The sequence below is a fragment of the Mobula birostris genome, chromosome 15 (genome assembly GCF_030028105.1).
Source record: "Mobula birostris isolate sMobBir1 chromosome 15, sMobBir1.hap1, whole genome shotgun sequence".
NCBI classification, from domain to species: domain Eukaryota; kingdom Metazoa; phylum Chordata; class Chondrichthyes; order Myliobatiformes; family Myliobatidae; genus Mobula; species Mobula birostris.
The window spans coordinates 39,805,754-39,830,821 of NC_092384.1; the positions used below are offsets into that span (position 1 = coordinate 39,805,754).

The 25,068-nt window shown below is 38.3% G+C and overlaps 1 protein-coding gene across 3 annotated transcripts in view; it reads right to left on the minus strand.

Moving 5' to 3' along the window:
* The window catches only part of lonp2 (lon peptidase 2, peroxisomal), a 69,417-nt gene that overhangs the window by 28,739 nt on the left and 15,610 nt on the right, over positions 1–25,068 (minus strand). For all 3 annotated transcript variants that reach the window (XM_072279628.1, XM_072279627.1, XM_072279629.1), the window contains exons 7-11: positions 22,900–23,158; positions 17,708–17,849; positions 16,372–16,522; positions 7,902–8,028; positions 4,777–4,892 (exon numbers count right to left, since the gene is read on the minus strand). In XM_072279628.1, coding sequence (XP_072135729.1) covers positions 4,777–4,892; positions 7,902–8,028; positions 16,372–16,522; positions 17,708–17,849; positions 22,900–23,158 — 795 coding nt within the window. The remainder of the gene's footprint in view (positions 1–4,776; positions 4,893–7,901; positions 8,029–16,371; positions 16,523–17,707; positions 17,850–22,899; positions 23,159–25,068) is intronic.

Consider the following 25,068-nt stretch of genomic DNA (forward strand, 5'->3'; position numbering starts at 1 on the left):
CCACATTTCTCAGGAAAATCCAGGCCAATACTGTAAGACTACAATAATCGGCACACTCACAACTTTGGTGAACTGGCAATTTCATATTAATGTCCCAAAATTCTTACTGGTTTTTCTTTAAGTATTTCACAGCAGTAGGTTTTTGTTTAAGTTTACTACCAGACAAGTTAAAAGGGAGTGCATCGAACATAATCCACTGAATCAGACACCAGGATTGGGATTTCCAAACAATCAGATAGCTGAACATCAGTTTCAATGTACTGCCAAAACAAGCATAAACATTCAACTCCAATACTTTAGTGTCACCAATATCATACTTCGATTCTGAACATAATATTTGATTAAAATATTGAGCAGCAACAAGACAGGAGTATTGATTTTGAAGTCCAAGCAGAGACGAGTTGAAATCTGGGTGTCTAAGTGAACAATTACTGACCAAATTTGCGCAAGAGCAGTCAATCATTTCCAAAGATCTCTCATTGCAGAAGGAACCCATTATCTCAACAATCACTAGTGTTATGGGAAGTAAAATTTTCAAGTCATCATTATGTACATCCACTATTCAAACCTTGGTCACAATCATTTAAGATTTATATCTATTAAAGTATTGTTAACAATCATACAGAATCAACACTAATAATTCTAATGATGACCTTAAAGAAAGCTTCTACAACAATCCAACAATTTTTACTGCCTGGATTTTCTCTTTCCCAACATTAATTTCATTAAGTAGTTGACCATGACCTTTGGCACCCAGAAACATGCCGTTATCGACTGGACAACCAATCATAATGAAACACTAAGACACCAATCTACAAAGTAAATAGCACTATTTTTTATGATCTTAAACATTTACAGAAAGGAAAACACATTGAGCACGTGAAATTAAGTTAAAAACTGCAAAATCATAAATGTATAAAGAGTAACTTGAAATCATTTTTGAAATTTGGGATTAAGACCAATCTCGATTTTCTTTATATAAAAAAAATACAAAAACAATTCAGAACATGTTGCAGTTACCATCAATTAAGTGACTTGATGAAGATTTCCATCTATCAGAAATTCAAAAGCATTCACCATGAAGCAGAAAATCACTAGAATACCACGCTTAACTGCACCCATCTGGAAATTAGAAGTTGCTTTCCTCAGCATATTGATGATAAGTGCTTATCACAACCACAAAAATGTAGAACGATATTTTGAGATCTCAAACCTTATGCACAAAAGAACAATGCTTAATTCATATCATTCATCCTTCTCTTAAGAAGCTGAAAAACTAACTGAAGCCAATAACTCTCCCTTCAATTTCTGCGATATTAGGTATAGTGGATTCCAGTTAATTGGGATACATCAAGACCAATACATTTTGGCCCAATTAGCTGAAATTTCACGGAAATAATTAAAAAGGTATAAAAAAAGACAAACTACTATTTCACTGTAACAAGTTAAATATTTAAATGAAATACAGAACAAATTAGAACACTCCCAATGCTACTAAACTACACCAAAAAGGCGCATTAGTTCCTAACAGTAATCAATGAAGGAATTCATCCAGAATACACTACATGTTCACTTGGTTGACTGTAAATGAACAAAATCGGTACAGACAATGGCCTGCCTTCACTGCCTTTCTACAAGATGTAGTGTCTAACCTAATTACATTTCCTGGCAAGAAATGATCAAAAATTACTTCTTTTTGAATCGGCAACTTTTAGCCCAAATGGATAACACAAGCACATGCAACTGAAAATATTTAAAAACTCTGTGCTCTATGCATGATGTAGTTTCTAACGGCCACACAACTGCAAGTGACTGGGGCTAATTAGATACTGTTCGGCAACAGTCTCCTGTCCCAGTTAAGCAGAATATTGTCCCAAATAAACAAAGGGAATTGAGGCTATTTTCTTGACTAGATTTTTTCTAGAAGTGTTGTCCCAAGTACATGATTGCCCCAATTAACTGATGACCCAAATAACCAGAATCCACTGTATTGAATATTCAAAGTTGGGATGTGCTAACAATGTGTATATATAATTCTGTACATTTACCTGACTATATTCAAAATGTTAAAGTTGGTGATTATAACAATTGAAACTGTTATTAATCATTTACTGTTACCTTTGTGTTGAAGTAGTAGAAAACATCATGTCAGAAGAGAAAATTTCTCTTGGACTCTCTCTCTCTCTGCCCTGAAGGTTCACTATGTGAATAAAGGCAACAATACTCTAAACATGGCCTGACTAATGCCTTACAAAGCCTCGGAATTACTTTACATCATTGCTTTTATATTCTAGTGCTCTCAAAATGAATGCTACCTTCCTTACCAACAAATCAAACTGCAGGTTAATCTTTTGGGAAACTACAGAAAGCAGACTACGCCTTTATTCCTTCTATGGTATACTTCCCTAAACTGTATTCCGTCTGCCATCCCTTTGTCCCTTCTCCTCAACCATCCTCCTGCAGATTCCGATTCCTCACCACTACCCGCCCTTCCATCTACCTTTGTATTGTCCGCAAACTTGGCCACAAAGTTGTCAATCCCATCATCCAAGTTGTTGACATAACACGTGAAGGGAAGTTGTCCCAACACCACCGCGCGCACCCCCCCCCCCCAAAGCCACTAGTCACTGGCAGCCAACTAGAAAAGAACCCTTTATTCCCACTCTGTCTCCTGTCAATTAGCTAATTTTCTATTCATGTTAGTATCCTTACCGTAATACCACCAGCTCTCATCTTAGTTAGCAGCCTTGTCAAAGGCCTTCTGAAAGTCGAAGTAAACAACATTCACTGACTTTCCTTATCTATCCTGCCTACTATCTCCTCAAAGAATTCCACTAGATTTGTCAGGCAAGATTTCCCCTTAAGGAAACCATGTTATATTTGGCCTATTTTATTATGTGCCTCCAAGCACCCCGAAATCTCATCCTTAATAATGAACTCCAACATCTTACCAACCACTGAAGTCAGATTAACTCTATTCTAAAGAGCGGAGTGGCATTTGCAATTTTCCAGTCCACTGGAACCATAAGATCGCATCTGTTGCCTCCACCATATCCTCAGCTACCCCTTTCAAAACCCTGGATGTAAGTTCATTTGGTTCAGCTCACTTATTTACCTTCAGACCTTTCAGCTTCCCAAGCAACGTCTTGGGAATCGCGACTACATGCACTTCTGCCCCAACACTCCAGTTTCTGGCTAACAGTTGCTGTCTTACACAATGAAGATTAACATAAAATACTTACTGAATTTGTCTGCCATTTCTTCGTCTCCAATATCTTTTCCCAACAGTCTGATATCCACTCATCTTTTAAAAAAGACTCTTTATAAAAGGCTGGAGTCTGCCAAAACCAGATTGAACTGGTCAAAACTGGATTTTTTAACCTTCATTCTGGAGTTATGACATTATGGAGAGCATAATTATGGATTAGCTAAAATAAGAACTACTCTTCAAGAAATAAGACCTGTACACAATTTAATGGAACTTTCTGATTCTGTCCCATTAAAACAACTTTAGAGGAAGACAAGGATTGTCCCTGCTATTGTTATTGCTATTAGCCAGTTCAGAACAAGTCTGTTTTGTCTCTTAACCTTCTGATTTATTGTATGTTCATGGCACCACTCCTCACTACCATGACTAAAGGGGTACATTTCAGGTACAGACACAGGCATAGCAGATTTAAGTTAACTGGGACACATCGGGACTAGTGCAATTTAGCGCAACAAAGCAGCTACCCCAATTAGCCAAAGTTTCATGGCAGTAATTAAAAAGGTACAAAAAATTTAACTGAGTAACAAATTATGTATTTAAATGAAATACAGAACAAATTAGAACACTACTAATACTACTACGGTACTATAAAACGTTGTATTAGTTCCTTAGTTATCGATGGAGGAATTCCTCCAGTGTACAATGCGTGTTCTTTTGATTGACTGCAAATGAACAAAATCAGTGCAGCCACCTACTGCCTGAATTGATCTTCTGCATAAAGTAGTGTTGTAATCTAACAATAATCTTCCTGGCACAAAATGGTGTAGTTTCTAACAGCCACACAAGTGCACGCAAGTGACTCTAGTTAGAAACTGTTCAACAACAGTCACCAATTAAGCAGCATTGTGTCCTAAATAAACAAAGAGAATCTCGATTAGTTTTTGTGTTGTAATAGTTGTCCCAAATAAGCAGCTGCCCCGATTAACCGATGGCCAAATTAAACAGAATCCACTGTACTTCCCATAATAAGACTAAGACTAAGCACAATATTCCTGAGGGGCAGCATGAAAATCACATTGTCAACATCATCTTAAACTCAAAACCAATAATTTTATCCATTTAGATCCATTCCATCTTGTGCATGTACATTTAGTTTACTTCTTAAGCTGATACCCTTTCCCCTATTATAATTCTATTTATACAGAGCTCAATTTTGCAACCTTTATTTGATTGATTTAACTTACCTGTTTGCCTTTAGTCTATTGTATTTTGGTTAATACTAACCATTTTGGTTTCAATTACTATCATGCCATCTTGGACAATATGCCAAGATATTTCTTGAGAAAAAACAATTTCTAACCAGTGGGATAAGCATATTAATTATAACATCTCTTCACCCACTTTACTATTTAATAGATATCTTTCAACATCACGCTAATCTACCTACATTATGAAAATGTAGGTAGAATAGTGAATAATTCTGTTAGAAGGAATGATCTTGTTTGTATCCTAACTTCTAAATATCAAAGGACTGTTTCCCCGAAACAGAATATTCTTTGCTCTCTCACCTTCTTTCGGAGATTTTGTAACCTTATGTTGACTTTCTGCCACCTTTACAGCCACAGCACGACAAATGGCACCTATCTTCCGCTCGAGAGAGCGTACTCCTGCTTCCCTGGTATATCTGAAAGGAACAGAGAGACTTTTGTCCCCCCATGCTTAACTTGTTTTGAAAGAAAATCTTTCATGATAAATTAACAATGCAGTTGATACTATTAGCATAATGTTACATGATCCATTATTAACCGTGGGACTATTTCCAATGTTCTATTTTTTATAGGTTTAATTGAACATAGGTAATCACTTCATTCCTTAGGTTGATAAGAAACTTAACCGGCATCAAAATACAAATCAGATCAAGAAGCACTGAAGTAAGTGGTCCACTGGCAAATGCATTACACTGATTGTCAAGTTTGTTTCAATATCAGATCTCATCTAAAAACAATCCTTGCTTTTCTGACAGCTATTTCCCCTTTATTCCCAAAGCTTCAAAGATGTGCGCTATAGAGGAATTCCGGCTTTCTGAATAAAGTAGCCAGAGATAAATAATGCAGTCATCCTATGCCTTTATCATTAAATATAGTTTCATCTTCCCCACCCTGGCTCATGCCTCCAAAGGTTCCTTAAAAGCAAAGTGTTTATTATGAATCCTGTAATATTTGTTAGAAATTTGTCTCAGTGGCGCAATTAACAAATTACGTCAAAACTTAGTTTGCAAATCAATTTGTGAATACTGCAGAAAGTAGGACAACACACTGGAGAGGAAACAAACTGTCCAACTAATGGCAAGCTCTTGGAATCCAAGCTGGGACTCCATTAAAACTAAGTACAGACCTTATTCCTTGAAAAAACATTTGGAAATGGTAGAATTATACAAAACATTCATTCCCATCATTTTTTTAAAAAATTAAAAATCTCATTATCAGCATTCTCAGAGACATATAGAAAAAGTGAGATTAAGAGGAGATCGACCAATGAGGTGATGAGAATAGATAAGGTGACAAACTCTTTAATTTACAAAAACATATCAACTAGTAAGTACAGGCAGACTGTACATAAACCACTTTTCCCCCAAGAAAATTCAGTTTTCTATAGATACCTATATCATATTGCTCTGCATACACTTATGATAATTTTTGCCTTTTCATAGAATAGTACAGCATTGGAACAGGTGCTTTAGCCCACAATGTCTCTGCCAAATACAATGCCAAATTAAATATCTTCTGCCTGTACATGACCAACAACCACCCATTCCTTGCACATCTGAATGTCCATCCAAACTCCTATCAAAAGCCACTGTTGTATATGCTCCCACCACAATCCCCATCAGCCCCAATCAGGCACTCTGTAAAAAAGACTTGCCCTACACACATCCTTTGAACTTTCTTCCTCCTACCCTAAATGCATGTCTTTAAGTATTTGACCATCTTACCCTAGGCAAAAAAAAAAAAAATCTGGTAGTCTATTTTATCTACACATCTAGCAATACTATAAACCTATCAGGTTGCCCCTCGGCCTCCTATGCTCCAAAAAAAATAAACCAAGTTTGTCCAACCTCCCCTTATAGTTCATATTCTCTAATCCAGACAGAACTCTGGTATACTTGTTCTGTACCCTTTCCTAATGCTCCACATCCTTCTTTGATAAAGAAGATAAATCTTTCAAAGCGGAGAAAAAATCTTGACTCAAAGACAAAATTCCATTCAGAATTATCCCCTTCAGGACAGGACCACCACATACGCTCATTACCTTTGACATCAGCTGTCTTCATGGATTACCAACAACTGAAGCATCAGTTCCTCAGATTCACACTGGAAAATGGCACCTTAAAGTCTATTATTTTGCTATGAAATGTTACACTTGCCCAATCAAATTATCTGTTGCCTGTACCTTAAACCAGGATCTCATTTAACACTGGGTGGTCAATTTGATACGTCAATTATCACTGAATTCATAATACACCATTCAGAAACAAGAGAAAATCTGCAGATGCTGGAAATCCAAGCCACACACAAAATGTTGGAGGAACTCAGCAGGCCAGGCAGCATTTTGTTGCTCATAATACACCACTTACTATTTTGTTTCTTGGTTACAATTTACAATGATTAAGTAGTTTTAATTTTGAACACTCTTCAATATGCAACTTTATTATGAAAGCTATACAACATGCTTTTGAACAATGAATATGAATGAAAACTTTTTCAGCAAGTTATTTATCCTAAAGCTGCCTCTCTGCTGAGCAAGTTTTGTCTAAGCACAGATAAACTCTGTCATTCCAAGGACACTTATGCTGCTGGACAATGTTCTGGAGATAATAATGAGACATATTTAAAGCATGTGGAATTCTCAATCCACAAATACATTCACCAGATCAACACACACCTTACCAATTCAATAATACCCTCCTTCCTTAATTTGGCTTTCACCAGATTTCTGCCCTCCTTTATCTCCTATTTTTTCCCTTCAACCTGGCATTACTGCTCCCCTCCCCCCTTTTCTCCACCATTCCTTCTCTCCTTCATAACACAACTCCACTTAACAATCTGACTGAGAGGCTGTAAAATAATCGTACACAACTGGAGGAGTTCAACATTTATGATTAGGTAGTGTGGTAGTTACTGATGTACTGGTAATCCAGATAATAATCCTGAAAGCATTACTTTAAATTCATTATGCCTATTATGAAATATTCAAACCATGTAATTACTTTAAGATTTGTCTGCAGAATCATATATGGGAACTGATATTTTTCCACAAACTGAACTTCCCCCAGCACAAGCAAATGACTCATCAGAACTTGTTTCTAAGATTACATCCTCAATTTTGTATATATAATTTCATATATGTGTTTTACTCTTTGGCACCATGTGGTACTTTAATATACACTCTGACCAATTTACCTGCTTATTTATGCTGTACTATTAAATATCCCATTTTTGAGGGTAAATAAATGCAGGAATCACAAGATCTACTTCAATAACATTATTTAATAAAGTTAGAAGAACGAAAAAATGTATGATTTATCATTTCAGTTTCTCATGTAATAACGCTATAATGCTCAATTTGGTCTGGAAGACTAACTACCAATAAAATCTATTTTGCAAGTAAGTGTATTACTATAAACATTACTGACCTGCTGATGATACCTTCAGTTGCTTCATGTTGAATTTGAATTTGTTGGGGTGTTAGGCCATGTAGCTCCAACTGTTTAGGAATCAAATGCCTGTGAGCTATTTCCATCTTCTCCTCTTGAATATAGCCTAATATTTGAAGAACAAATGAATTAAATTACACATGAATATAAAATCTCTTGCTTCTCCTCAGAGAAGGGAACATTTCAGAATCCTCCATTCAATTCGCAAGTACCTTTTAAGCATTATGTCACATTAATTTGTAACGTATAACTGTACAATATTCACTGCGAGCAGAATGGAAATCAATCCTATAATGCAGAGCTACCACTGCAAGCATGACATTGAACAGAATTAAATAAATACCAAAAGAAATTAAAATATAACCTTGGAAAATTACATGACTACATTTTAAATCTATACTGCCAACCCAACATTCAGATAAATTACATCTTATACCTACTCATTTCCCAAGCTACCAAACAAGAGATAAAGCACTTGTCCTGATTCTTTCCTTCCCACTGCACATGATGCAAATGGTCCTTCCAGGAGGGAGAAAAGTTCACAGATTTCTTTCATTTGACATACCATGTTCACAGAAGAGTTTTCTCCATATTGTTGATTCCTGGAGTCATACAGCATGGAAACGAGTCCTTCAACCCAACTCGTCCTTGCCAACTGTGTTGCCCAGTGAGCTAGTCCCATCTTGGCCCACAGCCCTTTAAACCTCTGCTGTCCATGCACTTATCCAGACAGTTCCTATATGTCGCTCTTGCGCTCCCCCCATTGCTCAATCACTATTTCTTGCAATTTATTCCAAATACGCACCATGCTTTGCGTGAAGCTGCCCCCCGATGTCCCTTTTAAATCTCTCTCTTCTGATCTTAAGCCTACGTCCTCTTGTTTTCAGCAACCCTTCCCCAGGAAAAAGACAATTTGCTTTCAACCTACTTCTCCCCTTTATATGCTTCCATCAGGTCCACCTCAATCTCCTACTTTCCAGGCAACAAAGTCCTAGTCTACATAATTTCTCTTTGTAACTCAGAACCCTAAATCCAGGCAACATTCTGATAAATCTTTTCTGCACTCTTTCTAGCTAGCATTTTTCCTGTAACAGATGACCAAAACTCTGCACAGTATTATAATAATCAAACACGGGAGATTCTGCAGCAGCTGGGAATCCAGTGCTGGAGAAACTTAGGAGGTCAGACATCATCTATGGAAATGAATAAACAGTCAACATTTTGGGCCAAGACCCTTCATCAGGACCAAAAAGGTGGAGGGTGCGGGGAGAAGCTAGAATAAGGTAGTGAGGGGAGGGTAAGGAGTACAAGCTAGAAGGTGATAGATGAAGCCAGGTGGGTGGGATGAAGTAAGAAGCTGGAAGATGATAGGTGGGAAAGGGGCTGGGGGGGGGGGGGGGAAGAGAAAGAATCTTGTCAATCCATTGTAATTCCAATCTTAATTCCCATATGTTGGTCCATGGCCTCCTCTAATGCCACGATGAGGCCACTCTCAAGTTGGAGAAGCAACACCACATATTCTGGGTAGCCTCCAACCTGATAGCATGAACATTAGTTTCTCCAGCTTCTGGTAATTTTCTCTCCTCCCCCTTTCCTCTTCTTCAATTTCCCCACTTTGCCCCCCTCCCCTTACCTCATCTCTTCTCACCTGCCTATAAACTCCTCTTAGTGCTCCTCCTTATTTTCCCCATGGGCCACTCTCCTCTTCTATCCAATTCTTCCTTCTTCAGCACTTTACCTTTTCCACCTATCACCTGCCAGCTTCTGACATAATCCAGCCCTCCCCCACCCACCTGGCTTCACCTATCACCTTCTAGCTTGTACTCTTCCCTCCTCCCATCTTTTTATTCTGGCTTCTTCCCTTTTCCTTTCCAATCCTGATGAAGGGTCCTGGCCCAAAACAATGCTTGTCTATTCATTTCCATAGATGTTGTCTGACCTGCTGACTTCCTCCAGCATTTTGTGTGTAAAGTACTCCAGCGTATTCATTATATACTGGAGTGTATGATACATAGAACTTGGGATATGGGGATTCACAAGCAATCGCTGCAGCTGAAACTAGAGTAAGACACACTTCAGGCCTTAGCATCAAGCTAGCAACCCGATCCCATAAAACAAAAAAATGCTAAAGAAATGGCAGGGTTGCCATCCAATGCGCATGATGGTGTGGGGGAAAAACTTACACTTCAGGCCTACCAGAGCAGGAGATGTCGAAGATAACTTAGATCTAAATATGCAAGAATGCCCTTTATCAAGGACAGAACTCAAGTCATAAAAGGTTCTTTGGCACATTCAGCTAGTAATTAAGTATGGGTCCATCTTTATGGACCCTCACCATCTGGGGCATTTGCACTACTACCACTGGGGCAGAGGTACATGCAGAAGCCCAAAGACTCAAACTCAGTATTTTAAGAGCTTGTTTCTCTCTGTCGTCAGATTTCTGAATGGTCCGTGAACACTACCCCATTGTTCACCTTTGCACTGTGTAATTTTTGTACCTTACAGTAATTTTCATGCCTTGCCCTGCATTGCTTCTGGAAAATATCAGTAAGAACAAGGAACTGATTGTTGGTGCCAACATCTTGGGAGTATCAACCTTGAGCCTAACACATTGATGCCATCATGACGAAGGTGTACCAGCCGCTCTATTTCATTAGGAGTTTGAGGAGATTTGATATGTCACTAAAGATTCTTGCAAATTTCTACAGATGTACCATAGAGAGCATTCTGACTAGTTGCATCACAGTTTGATATAGAGGCTCCAATGTGCAAGATTTTAAGGGGCTTCAGAGGGTTTACAGACTCCGCCAACTCTATTATGGACACATCCCTCCCCACCATCGAGGATATCTTGAAAAGTAGTGCCTCAAGAAGGCAGTATCCATCATTAAGGACTTTCACTATGCAGCAGATGCCCTCTTTTTGTTACCACCATCAGGGAGGAGGTACAGGAGCCTGAAGACCCGCACCAAATCAGGACTGTACACCTGATTCTGATTGGGAAGCAGGTCATCGATCCATGGAACTGCCTAGACCTACTGGAGACTTTGAGGGAATCTTCCTTTGGGATAGAGAAAACCAAGAGGAGATTTTGGACAAATGCAGCAACTGTTCAATTGAAGAGCCTTACACATTCTGCTGTACACAAGCTCCAAAATGGCATGGCCAATGGGCTTGTTCTTTGTGTGCTCCCATAGCTACAAAGATCACAGAGGAAGCAGGGTGGATGAGGAAGGGGAGTTGTGCAGGTGGTTAGGGTGGAGATTGGACAGCTTTGAGGTGGAACAAATGGTTGGAGCATAGAATAGTTGGTCATCTTCAAAGATGGAAGTTTTTGGCAGAAAATTGACAGTTGCTGTATGATTGAAGGGCAAGGTTGATTATACAATTAACTATATTGTTGCAACAGATTGAAGGAATGTATTGAGCATAAATTCAGAAAGGCAGTTTGAGGATTGAAGATGGGGGAAAGAATCACTTTGCATGTAATGGGACACTAAAGTGAGTAGAGCAGGGAGCTAAACACACTGCCTTGAGGTGCACCTGTGCGGATGGAGATCTTGGAGAAGAGGTTGTTGCCAATTCAAACTAACTAGGGTCTATAAGTGAGGAAATCTGTGATCCAATTGCGCAAGGAGGTATTGAGGCCAAGGTTTTGAAGCTTATTGATTAGTTTTGGGGGTATGATGATATGGATGAGTGTGTGCTTTTGAGAATGTACTGAGTTTTTCCAAACCAAAAGCCCAGAAATAACCAGGATATTCGCATTCTGCTTAGGGCTAGATCTGTGGCATTTAAGACCAGATATAAAGGAGCCTGCAAGAAGTCCAGCTACGACCTACAGAAGGTCAAGGTCAGGTTGTTGTGACACCAGTCCTGTAGCCTCCACATCGCCATCCAAAATTCTACCAACAATATGGTGAATTTACAAGTGGCATGTGAGCTGTGCCTAGCCATACATTATGAGTATAGAGAAAGCAGAGCAGTGGGCCAAGTATGTATCATTGAGGTGTGCCTGTGTCGATAGCAGGGTGTTTTTACCATCCACACTGACTGTGGTCTCCTGATAAGGAGAATGATCCAGTTGTGAGGGAGGTACAGAGGCCCAGGTTTAGAAGCTTGGCAATTAACACTGAGGGGAATATGATATTGAACATCAAAGCGTACTTAATAAACAGCAGCCTGGCATATATCTGGCTGTTGTCAAGTGCTCCAAGGTGGAGTGGACCCAGTGAGCACACGTCCACGTAGACTTGTTTTGGCAGTAGGAAAAATGCAACGAGTTCAGTTCTGTGCTCAGGGAAGAGTTAATTCAAACCATGAAAAATCTCTCAATGCATTACTGTTGGTTTGAATTCTACTGGGCGATAGTCATTAAGGCACCTTGCCCTGCTCTTTTTGGGAAATGGTCTGATTGACAACCTTATGAAGTAGGTGAGAACCTCCCACTATAGTCATGACAAGTTGTAGATTGTCTTTGAATAGTTGGTTGGCCCTGATTTTCTGTACCTGGCCAGGTATACTGTCAGGGCCTGAGATTTTGCTAAGGTTCTCCGTTTGAAAGGATGTTCTGACATCATCCTCTAAGACATCGATCACAAGGTCACCTGATACTGTGGGAATTCACACAGGTGTAATGTTATGCTCCCTTTTTAAAGTGTGCATAAAACACATTGAGTTCACTGGGGGAGTGAAGTATCACTGCCAATGATGTAGTTACGTTAGTCTCATAAGTAATGGCATGCACACCCCGCCGCAGTTGTCGTGCAACTGACTGTCTCTCTATTCTTTTTCAATCTAATTATTAGTATCGTAATGATAAAGATGAACATAACATAGTAATCATACAAAGTTATTGGGATTACATGTTTGTAATTATCCTATATAAGTATAAACCCAGTTAATACATGGATATTAAACCTCCTAATCTTACAGGATACAAATATTATATATAGACAAATTTACATGAAAAAGGAAAAAACAATATACACCCCCCCAAAAAAAAACTAATCTAACAAAATAGACCAACTAAACTACAGAAAAAAAAGACATGGGCTGTTGTGAAACATTAAAAAAAAGAACCATTACTGCCGTCGATTTTGCTCCTCTCAACATATACTAAAAAAAATAGAATAGGTTTGGAAAAGGTCAAATTACATCATATGAAGATATTGAATAAATGGCCTCCAAGTCTTTTCAAATTTAATACAGGGATCATAAATAACACTTCTAATTTTTTCTAATTTGAATCACAACATAGTTTGAGAGAACCAATGAAATGTGGTGGGGGGATTAATCTCTTTCCAATTCAGCAAAATGGATCTTCTGGCCATTAGTGTAAGAAATGAAATCATCTGACAAGCTGAAGATGTTAAAAGATTTGGTTCCATCATTGGTAAACCAAAAGTTGCAGTAAGAGTGGGGTTGTAAATCAATACTCAAAACAGTTGAAATAATATCAAAGATATCTTTCCAGTATTTTTTTTAAAAGAGGACATGACCAAAACATATGAGTTAAAGAAGTTATCTCGGAATGACATCTATCACATATAGGATTTATATGAGAGTAATAACAAGCTAATTTATCCTTGGACATATGAGCCCTGTGTGCTACTTTAAACTGTATTAATGCATGTTTAGCACATATAGAGGATCAGTTAACTAATTGAAGAATTTTTTCCCATTTTTCAAAAGGTAATCTTAAGCTCTCTTTCCCAATTGATCTTAATTTTATTAGATATGTCTGGATGTATTTTCATAATTATATTATAAATGTTTGCTATTATACCTTTCTGAAAAGGACTTAAACCTAAAATTTTTCCCAAAATATCCGATGAATATAAATTCGGAAAGGTAGGAAGAACAGTATTCAAAAATTTTCTAATCTGTAAATATCTAAAGAAATGGGATCTAGGCAAATTGTATTTGTTAGATAACTGTTCAAAAGACATGAAACAATTATCCAAAAACAGATCACAATATTTTGATATACCTTCAGAAAACCAATTTACCTTGATAACCAATTTAAATTTAAATTGGTTACCAATTTCGTTACATATTTAAGGGTTAAAATTACAAAAAAGAATAAGGATTTATTTAAGGCTAATTTTTTTACCTTTAATCGATCAGATTAAACTTTTGTTTACTAAATGGTCACCAATGTCTCTGTCATTGATAGGTCGGATTAATGCTATCAAGATGATTATTTTACCTAAATTTTTATATTATTTCAAGCGGTGTCAGTTTTTATTCCGAAATCCTTTTTTGACAAGGTTGATTCTAAAATCTCTTCATATATATGGCAGAATAAAAATCCCAGGATAGGTAAAATATACTTACAGAAATTTAAAAAGGAGGGGGGGTCTGGCATTACCGAATTTTAGATTTTATTATTGGGCAATTAATATTAGGATATTGGAAATTATGGTCATGGGACTTGGACAGAACTTCAAGTCCACATTGGGTAAATCTTGAATGTAAGTCATTACAAGGGTTTTCACTGGGTTCTATTTTAGGGACCTCGCTTCCCTTTTCTCTTTCTAAATTGCATAAACAAATAGTTAACCCAATAGTAAATCATACTTTACGAATATGGTTTCAATTTCGAAAATTTTTTGGGTTCAATCAATTTATTCTTGCAGGTCCTATTATATCTAATTTGTTTTTTCAACCCTCTATCATGGATCAAGCCTATTTGGCTTGGAGAACTAAAGGTATATCATGATTGTCTCTCTAAATTTCACATAAGATTGCCTTTTAGCTCTAACAATGGCCTTCTGTAGGTTGTAGCTGGACTTCTTGCAGGCTTCTGGATATCTGGTTTTAAATGGCACAGATCTAGCCCTAAGAAGACAGCGTTATTTCTGGGCTTTTGGTCTGGGAACACTCTGTACATTCTCAAAAGCACACACTTAGCCATACCATCATACCCTCAGAACTAATCAATAAGCTCCAAGACCTTGGTCTCAATACCTTCTTGTGCAATTGGATCCTGGATTTCCTCACTTGTAGACCAGTTAGTTCAGATTGGCAACAACACCTCCTCCACAACCTCCATCTGCACAGGTGCATCACAAGTCTGCATGCTTAGTTCCCTGCTATGCTCACTTTATTCTCATGACCTTGTGGCTAAGCACAGCTCCAATGCCATATTCAAGTTTGCTCACGACACCACTGTTATAGGCCGAATCAAAGGTGGCAATGAATCAGCATACAGAAGAGAGATTGAAAATCTGGCTGAGTGGTGTCATAACAATAAAATCTCACTTAATGTCAGAAAGACCAAGGAACTGATTGTAGACTTCAGAAGAGGGAAACCAGAGGTCAAAGCACCAGACCTCACTGGAGGATCAGAGATGGAGAGAGTTAGCAACTTTAAATCCCTAGGTGTTACTATTTCAGAGGACCTGTCCTAGACCCAGCACACAAGTACAATTGTAAAGAAACTACGACAGCCCCTCTATTTCCTTAATAGTTTGAGGAGATTCAGCATGACATCTAAAACTTTGACAAACTTCTGTTGATGTGCGGTGAAGAGTATATTGACAGGCCGCATCACTGCCTGATATGGAAACACCAATGCCCTTGAACAGAAAATGCTACAAGTAGTGGATTCAGCCCAGTACATCACAGGTAAAGCTCTCCCAACCATTCAGCACATCTACACGAAACACTGTTGTAGGAACGCAGCATCCATCAACAGGGATTCCCACCACCTAGGCTGTGCTCTCTTCTTGCTGCTGCCTTCAGGCAGAAGGTACAAGAGCGTCAGGACTCTCACCACTAAGTTACTACCCCTCAACCACCAGGCACTTGAACAAAACGGGATAACTTCACACCATATCATTAAAATGTTCCCACCACCAATGGACTCACTTTGAAGGACTCTTTATCTCGTTCTCGTAAATATAAATGAATAACAATAAATAACATTTGCACATTTTGTTATCTTCTGCACCCTGGCTGAATGCCCTGATTGGGCAGTCTTTCATTGACCCTGTTATACAGTAGTTACTATTTATAAATTTGTTAAGTACGCCCAAAAGGAAGTGAATATCAGGGGTGTTTATAGTGCTATATATACTTTGATAATAAAATTTACTTTGAACTTATCCACACGGGTCTCGATAAAGTTAGTGATGGTGGTAGCATATTGATTCAGGTGTTGAGATGAATCCCTGAATATGGTCCAAGGCAGTTGTGTAAATACTCCTCTGCCTCCCCTGACCACACCTTTGTATCCTCAGTCTCTGTCCATAATTAGTTTCTCATGATGTACATTGAGTTTGGTAGCATATCTAATAATTTTAATTGGTAGATATCAATAGTCAGCATGTTTCAAGTTAATTCCTCACTGCCCCAGGCCCTGTTGGTAATACACCACCAACCCCTATAAAAAGTTTACAACTCCGGCTTTAAAACTTGTAACATGTATCTGCCATTTATTTACCTGGCACTTGGATGAGTTCCATTCGATCAAGTAAAGCTGGAGGGATGGTAGCAGTAGTGTTGGCAGTAGCTATGAAAAGCACTTGGGATAGGTCAAAGGGGACATTCAAATAATGGTCAGTGAAACTATGATTCTGCTCAGGATCTAACACCTGAAAATTAATGAGGAAATCGAATTATTCTATTAAAATACAAACAGGAAGAATAGAACATTGACATCTACTATAAAAGATGTACAGTGCAAAAAGACCAAAAACATTATGAAACTTTTTATGATGTTATTGCTCCTAAAATCCTACTTTTAGGGTCTCACTGATATTTTATGTTAGTCATAGGAGATTTATTGTACTCATTTGTAGGGAATCTAATAGATCCCCAATACCCATCATAAAACCACAATAACAACCGATAAACCATCAAATGAACTCTGTACTCATCCTCAAACCACAGAGTTACCAATATATCTCCCATAAAATGGTCAGTTCCTCAGAACTGAGAATATATAGAAAACATACTTATTGAGATGCAGCATGGGATAGGCACTTCCAGCCCTTCGAGTTGCGCTGCTCAGCAACCCAATTTAACCCTAGCCGAACCATGGGACATTTTACAATGATCAATTCCCCTTTGGACTGTGGGAAGAAACCAGAGCACCCAGAGGAAACCCATGCGTTTACAGGGAACTATAAACGATATGTAATATTTCCAAATAATAGACTGGAGCAGGTAAGGAGAAATGTCTATAATGAAGACCCAAGTGGGATTAGTGGTTTAAGTATTTGACTAGAGTACATGTCTCTTAATCTGCTCATTCATTTTTCTTAAAAATAGGCCCCATGAGTATTAAAATATAAATATTTTGAGATACTTAAATCTGTTAAGATGCCTTACCACTAATCTCCCTCATGCCTTCTTTGGTCCCTTTAAACTAGGTTGATACAGGAGTTATTTATTCAAGCACAGAAAAATTGCAATGGTAAAATTTCTGTGCTGGACAAATAAAGGACTAGGCGAACTAGAAACTTTCAAACTAAAAAATTCCCCAAGTTTCCCCTTGGTCATACACTGTGATCCCACTTCTTTTCTATAATAATCTTTTCAAACCCTAATCAGCTATCACTGCTAAGAATACAGTTTGAGATAAAACAACATTTTTGTATCAAAAATTCATTGGAACTTTGTTTCCTCCTGTCAAGAAAAAAAACATGAAAAAACTTATTTACCAGTCTTTTTTTAAACTATTAACAGCACTGCTCAATAGAGAGCAATGGGGCAAATCCACTAGTTGCCCAATTCAACCACAATGAATTTAAACACTGAAATATTCTATTTTGTACCTCCAAAAGAGCTGCTGCAGGGTCTCCCTGTAGACTTTTCCCTAATTTATCTATTTCATCCAGCAGGAACACTGGGTTATTCACACCAACAATTCTTAAACCATTGATAATTCTGCCAGGCATACTGCCTACATAAGTTCTCCTGAAAGACAAAACACACACAGGCATTTTAGAAACTAGGAAGCAATTTAAAAATATATAGATAGATATATCTATATACTATTAAAACTCTCATGCTCTGTCTGTCTGTTTGTGACCTCCAATTAGTGCAAACGGTGCATTACAGCAGCACTTTTTTTGGCTAAATCGAATTAAAATGTGCTAAGTTACAGAATGCAAGCAAAGTTCAGGGTTATATATTCATATAAAATTGCTCATTCGCCAAAATCAACAGGCTCATTTCACCCGAGAGATGATCCGCCATCATGGAAATTGGGACGTGACAGCCCGACGCATGCACATGGCCAGCCTCATCAGCAACACCTACCGGGGCAAAAGGGCAGGGCAGGGCAGCTCTATTTTGAGGGGTCACATTCTGCTAATCACCATCAACATGTGCAGGATTGGGACAGATCAAACTGAGACCCATCAATAAGAGATAATTAAATCTTATTGTAATGACGTACTTCGAGACACTCATAAAACCCTTTGCTGCAGTCAAAGGACAGTGGTGACTATATCACATCCATTTAGGAGAGTGCCAACCACATCAACAAGAATAATCAGCATCCTCTGTTGTTACTGCTTTGTATCTTCTATCCAACATTAGGGTAAAAAAAAAAATGGTCAGCCTAATTATGCCGTGTGGAAAGGGAAGAGGGACATTATGGTCGAGATGACGTCAAACGTCATCGGGAAGCGGCAAGGAGAGGGAGACAACAAGAATCAGATGAGGCCAGGGCTGCACGACTCCAGGATCAGAGTCAGGACAAAAAAAGATGAGAGAAGAGACAGAGGAGGAGAGGCATGCACATCTCCAGGATCAGAGACAAACAATGAATAGAAGAGATGAAGAGATGGCGAATGAAAGGGCTGCACGTCTGCAGAATGACAAAAACAGGCACAGGAGGAAAGGAAGAGACAAAGGAGCTGAAAAATGCACATCTCGAGGATCAGAGACAAAGAACAAACAGAAGAGATGAAGAGATGGGGGATGAAAGGACTGCACATCTCCAGAATGACAATGGGAGGCACAAGGGTGGCAGGTAAACCAGAAATGATGCTATTAAAAGTGTCCTTCATTAAACAAGGAGGAGCTATATTTGCTTTGCTACGCGTTGATCTTCTTTAATAAACTGAGGTTTTCTACTTCAGTTTCCAAAGCAAAGCAATACCAATAGCATTCAAGAAAATGTAATGTTCATTCTGGTCACATCAGATTGCCCTACCCTTCTCTCAATGGGTGATATATATCTTCATTTTCTCTCTCTCTATATATATATTTCCATCTGGGAAATTGAAAGGGAAGACTATTTTCTTTCTGCGGTCTGCGAGAGATGTGTTTATGGGGGGGGAGGGGGGGAGAGGGGGAGGAGAGAATGAAGAGCTAATCATGACAAAAATCACAGTCAGTGGACAAGAACTAGGGACTGTCAAACAGTCAAGTAACTTGGCGCCATCAGCCAAGAAGGATCAAAGCCTGAAGTCCTTGCAAGGACAGCCCAAACAATAGCAATGCTGGCTAAACTAAAACCAATCTGTAGAGACAATAACATTGCTCTAAAATCCAAATTGAAGCTCCTGCATGCACTTGTGCTCTCTTCTTGTACACATGCAATTCATGGACTTTGACAGCAGAACTGCAAAAGAAGATCCAGGCAGTGGAAGTGAGATGCTTCAGAAGGCTCCTCAGCATCGCCTATACAGACCATGTCTCAAATGATGAAGTACGAAGAGTCATCATCATGAGACACTATGATGATCTCCTGACCACAGTAAAGGAGAGGAAACTGAGAGGGCACATAACAAGACCAAGTGGACTCTCAAAGACCATTCTTCAGGGAACGATGCAGGGAAAAAGAAAAAGGAGCAGACAAAGGAAGAAACGGACAGACAACATTTCAGTGTGGACCGGACAGAGCTTTGCCACAACACAGGCACTCGCCCAGAACTGTGACAGATGGAGGTCACTGGTGCAGTGCTCATCTGTACAGCGGCCCTTATGACCCAGGTGGGTTGTGGGATCCATAACCGTATATACTGTATAGATACAGGCATACTTGAGGGTAATAATGGGTGGCACCATCTGAAGTGAGACACCAACCACAGGAACAAGACAAAGTTGTTCTCCTTTTGTTACTTCCTCAACCCTTGCTCATGTACAAGTGTTTGCTTTAGGAACTGCTTCCACCATCTTTCCCAAGGATCTTAGAGATTGAAAACAACAAATAAGATGTACATATACTAAACTATTAGGTCAGATTTACTTAAGCCTTTGAGAAAAATAGATTTATAAAGTTTTAAAGATGCAAAAAGTTTCACATCTTTGATTCTACATAATTGGAAATTATGTTACCCTAGTCCTAACTTGCACCTAACATTCATGTTTGCTTACCAGTGTAGGCTACTGTTTCAGGAAAGTCATAATTTTAATATTCTTAGCCACATTTTCAAATTGAGTTCATCCCTTCCCATCATTGTAGCCTCCTCCATCATTACAATGCTAGCTCTGTGCTCCTCCAATTTGCCTGCTTGTATGTCTCTGATATTAAACTTTCTACCATTGGTAGGACATTGTGTCAATTGCTTAGAGAATGGAATTCCCTCCCTATACCTGCATATCTTTTCTCCTTTAAAATGGTGCTCAAACTACAAACGTTTGTAATTGCTTATTCAAGTGTATGCACCATAATATACTTACATAACTCAGTTTTGTTTAATAATTCTGTGAAGTACCTCAGGGAACTTTGCTTTGTACCATGTAAATGAAAGCTGTTGCTAATAAAAACCAATGATATACATGATCATATTGATTTCAATAACTGAACACTGTTTTTTACCTTGCACAATATAAAACTGTTCACAGACCAAGACCAAAAGGAGAGACAAAAACATGAACACATAGTCAACTTAAAGCTGTTAATGTTAGAGATGTTATATTCTAATAGAAAAAGAAATTATAAATGGACTAAGTTTCCAGGCAAAATTATGCACTTTAATATGGGGAAATTTGAAATTATTTACTCTGGATCAGCATGGATTCACAGAATATCTGAATTTTAACAGGTTAGATTACAAAGAACAGCACAAACTTAGTTTGCAGTAAACTGAGGTAAATTGCAGCAAACCCATAAATTACTTTTAGAAAGTAGTTCAAATAACTTAGCTGGAAAGGATTGAACTCTGGAAAGTTCTCAGTTTAGGTACAAAGGTATTGGAATCATTTGTGTTTCGCTGATTGAAAATTTAAACATTTAAATTAATCCTATCCAGGTCAGTGACTTGGTACAAATTATTCTTGCTCCAATTGAATTCATTAGTCTCAAAATAAAAGACTGCCTGTTAACATCCTCTTTGTACTCAAAATCTCATTCAGCTTAGTTTTGCCAGCAAACTTGAAAAACATTACACTCGTAACTTTTGCATGGGACCAACAAAAACAGTAGCGAATCCCAAAAGTGGAACACCTTTTATTCTCCACTCTAGGAAATTACTTTACAGGTGAGATTTGCAAAGCTGATGACATGAGTTTCCTCCAGGTGATCTGGTTTCTCCTGACAGTTTAAAGATATCCAGGCCAGTAGGTTAATTGGCTGCTGCAAATTGCCTCCAGTTGGGTGATAGTATCTGTAGGGAGGCAACGGGATGTGGAAAGAATAAAATGCGATTAATGTGGGATTGGTGTAAATGCGTACTTTGATGGCTGGCGTGCAGTAGGATTAAGGCATTCTACATGTATCTGAAAAACAGGAGGATCCCTAGAGTGAGGGTATAGGACTGATTAAGGATAAAAGAGGAAACATGTGCCTGGTGTCAGAGGAAGCAGAAGTCCTTAATAAATATTTTGTTTCAGTATTCACCAGTGCGAGGGACTTTGATGAATGTGAGGTCCACTTACATTTGTAGAATGGGCTAATAGATTCGAATATGTCAAGGTTAAGAAACAGAATGTGTTGGAGCTTTTGAAAAATATTAGGATAGATATGTCATCAGGGCTAGATGGGATATAACCTAGGTTACCAGAGGAACCAAGGGAAGAGATTGACGCACATTTGGCGATGATCTTTGCATCCTTACTGGCCAAAGTTTGGGGGTGGCAAATGCTATTCCTTTGTTCAAGAAAGGCAAAGGGGTTTATCCTGCCTGGGAATTGTCGACCAGTGATCCTTACATCAATGATGGGCAACCTATTTGGGAAGATTATCGGATAGAGGATTTCATTTGCAGAAGCATAATCTGGCAGGAGAATGGGGTTGAGAAAGAAAATGGTTAAATGACAGAGCAGACCTGCCTGGGCTGAATGGCCTGATTCTACTCTATGCCTTATAGTCTTAGATCTGATGGGCCAAAGAGCCTCATTCCATATTGTATGACTAGGAATCTATAATAATTTTACTGAATTATTCATGAGCTGACAAAAATTTTATAAGTGAGAAGAATGTAGACAAGAAGCAGTACACATGTTAAAGATCTGAAAGAAATGCAGCAATCTGGAAGATGGCCATAGAAACATCTCAAGTACAGGATTACCAATCGGTCTTGAAGAACATGCAAGCTTACTAAGTACGGGTCACCTCAACCGCCTCTTACTCTTTTGGATCTTTTGTAGGTTCAGTTGTGCTTAAAACAAGAGTGAAACATTTCTAGGTCTGTACAATGTCATACTAAAGTGATTACTATTGTCTCCAAGTAAACAGCAAAGTATTAATACAATTAAGGACACCATTGGCCTTTCTTACCATGCTCTAAAATTCTAATGAACATACGAATAATATTCAGTTAAGACATAGCTATAACCTATTATGGGATCAACAATTTCAGGATGTGGGGAGAGGGAAGAATTGTTTACCTACCTTCCTAACATTTTTTGGGGGGCAATTATGTGAGACAATTTAAAACAAAAGAAATCCAAATGTGTAAAAGGGAGCAAGTGAATGACTGGTTGTTGATAATATCAAGTTTACATAAATACAATGTTACAAAATATTACTTCTATATAAATGCATTTTTGTATATTAGTAATTGTGCATTACCTGTGACCACGAATGTCAGACTGATCACATACTCCACCTAATGCTATCCTGTAAAACTCTCTGCCAAGGGTCTTTGCTATGGATCTGCCCACGCTGGTCTTACCCACACCTGGAGGTCCCACAAAACAGAGGATGGGTCCTTTCAAATTGTTTTTAAGTTGTCTAACAGCAAGATACTCCAACACCCTTTGTTTGAGCTTCTGCATTGCATAATGGTCACTGTCAAGTAGAACTCTTGCAGCACAAAGGTCCAGGTGATCTGGAAACCAATGACAATAAATATTCTCAGTAATATTCCTTCTAATTTCATCAGAGCAGCCTGTCTTGTAGAATAGTTTTTAACATAGCTGATATACATGTCTCAGTTGCACTTGAACTTCGGATAAGGGTGACGTGACATATTAAATCACCAAATGCTGAATGCAGTCTTCTCTTGGTTTGTGGAAGTGCTTTATTTACTGCAGCAAAAAGAAAATTTGTGATAAAGTTAATGTGTGGTACATAATCTGAACAGGTCTGGTATGATGGATTATATTTTTCCTGACAACCTCTGAAGGGCTACGGCTTTCGTATAATCTACTTCCAGCATTTGCCATTTATTATGCTTTTCAATTGAGATTTGTAAATATAGTTTTTTTTTTGCTTTTCATGACAGTAACCTGTTTACTTACATCGTGTTTAACGTTTTGAAGAGAATTTTTTTTTTTTTTTTTTTTTTTTTTTTAAAAAAGAGGTCTAAACCCAAATTAAGTTTGGTAAGAAGATTACAACAGGAGTAACAGCTTGTACAAGATTATCAAAAATACTACAGCTTCCAAATTAGAAGGCAAAGGAATTAACAGCAGTCAACAATTAAGAGCATTAATAAAATAATTTCACATGACAAAAATCTATCTACAAATATGAATGATGTGTTTAGAAATATATTTATAATAATTCTCTTCAAAAGCCAGTAAAAAATGTGGACATTTTGAAATCAGCCAATGCAAATTATTGCTAGCTGGTCACCCATACCCTGAATAATGTCCAACAAATGGTTGCTGCTTTTCAGCCCATTGCACAAATACAGACTTCCAATACACAGCATTTCATATCATCTTGTTACCCATCAACAGTCAAACAGATGCCGCTATTTAATAAATGACACTTCAGCAAATTTGAATGCAACCACATTTATCTAGCGTGAATTGCAGAGCCTGCATGAATATATGCACAGTGTTCCATGAGGCCAACAACCGCAATCAGCTGTTTTCCCTCTTATTTATAGCAAATCCTCATTCAAAAGGCAGTGCTTGAATTGCAAGTAATTTTTACAAGCGGCTTTGTGAAAGTTTAACCATTTCAAATCTGAAAGACTTGGAATGTAGGTTACTGCAATAAAAGACTACAATGCATCAAAAGAGTACCAATGGAGACAAGAGACTACGTGTGGTGGAACTTGAAGTAAAATCAAACTGCTGGAGAAACTCTGTATTGAGCAAGATGTGTGCAAGAAAAGGAATTGTTGAAATTTCAGGTCAAGACCCTAAAAGAACACCAATACAGGGGAAAAACGCACAGAAGAAAGGCAACATTTGGAAGATTGAGAGGGAAGATAAGATCAAGCAGGCAGGGAAAGCTGGAAACACAAAAGATAGCAGATGCTGGAATCTGAAGCAATAAACAATGTGCTGGAAGAACCCAGTGGGCACTCATGCAGAATCTTGACCCGAAACGTCGACAATTCCTTTCCTCCCACAGATGGTGCTTGATCCACTGAGTTCGTCTGGCAGAATGCTGTTGCTAAGGGAAGCTGGAAATTTGGCAATGGAATATAACGCTACTGAAGATTTCTCAAAAGAGAAACTCTTAATGAACATGTTCTGGTGACACTGTAAAGGCCACAATTGATCTTGCATTAGAGATCACGTACAGATTTTACAATTTCCCCAGTATCATTAGGAGATAAAGCACAAAACCAGAGTTCAAATTCCATGTGGTTAGCTTCTCTCAAGCCAGGGCAGTAACAGGAGCTCTGACACTTGCCTTGAAGCGTGATGGAAGGAAGAAGCTCCAGCACACACACTGATCAGTGTAGGCAGACGCCAAGTGGGACGTCTGTTTCGCCACTTATTCAGAGATGCAGTCCATGAACACTCAGTTAATTTTGCTTTGTAACCAAAGCTATTT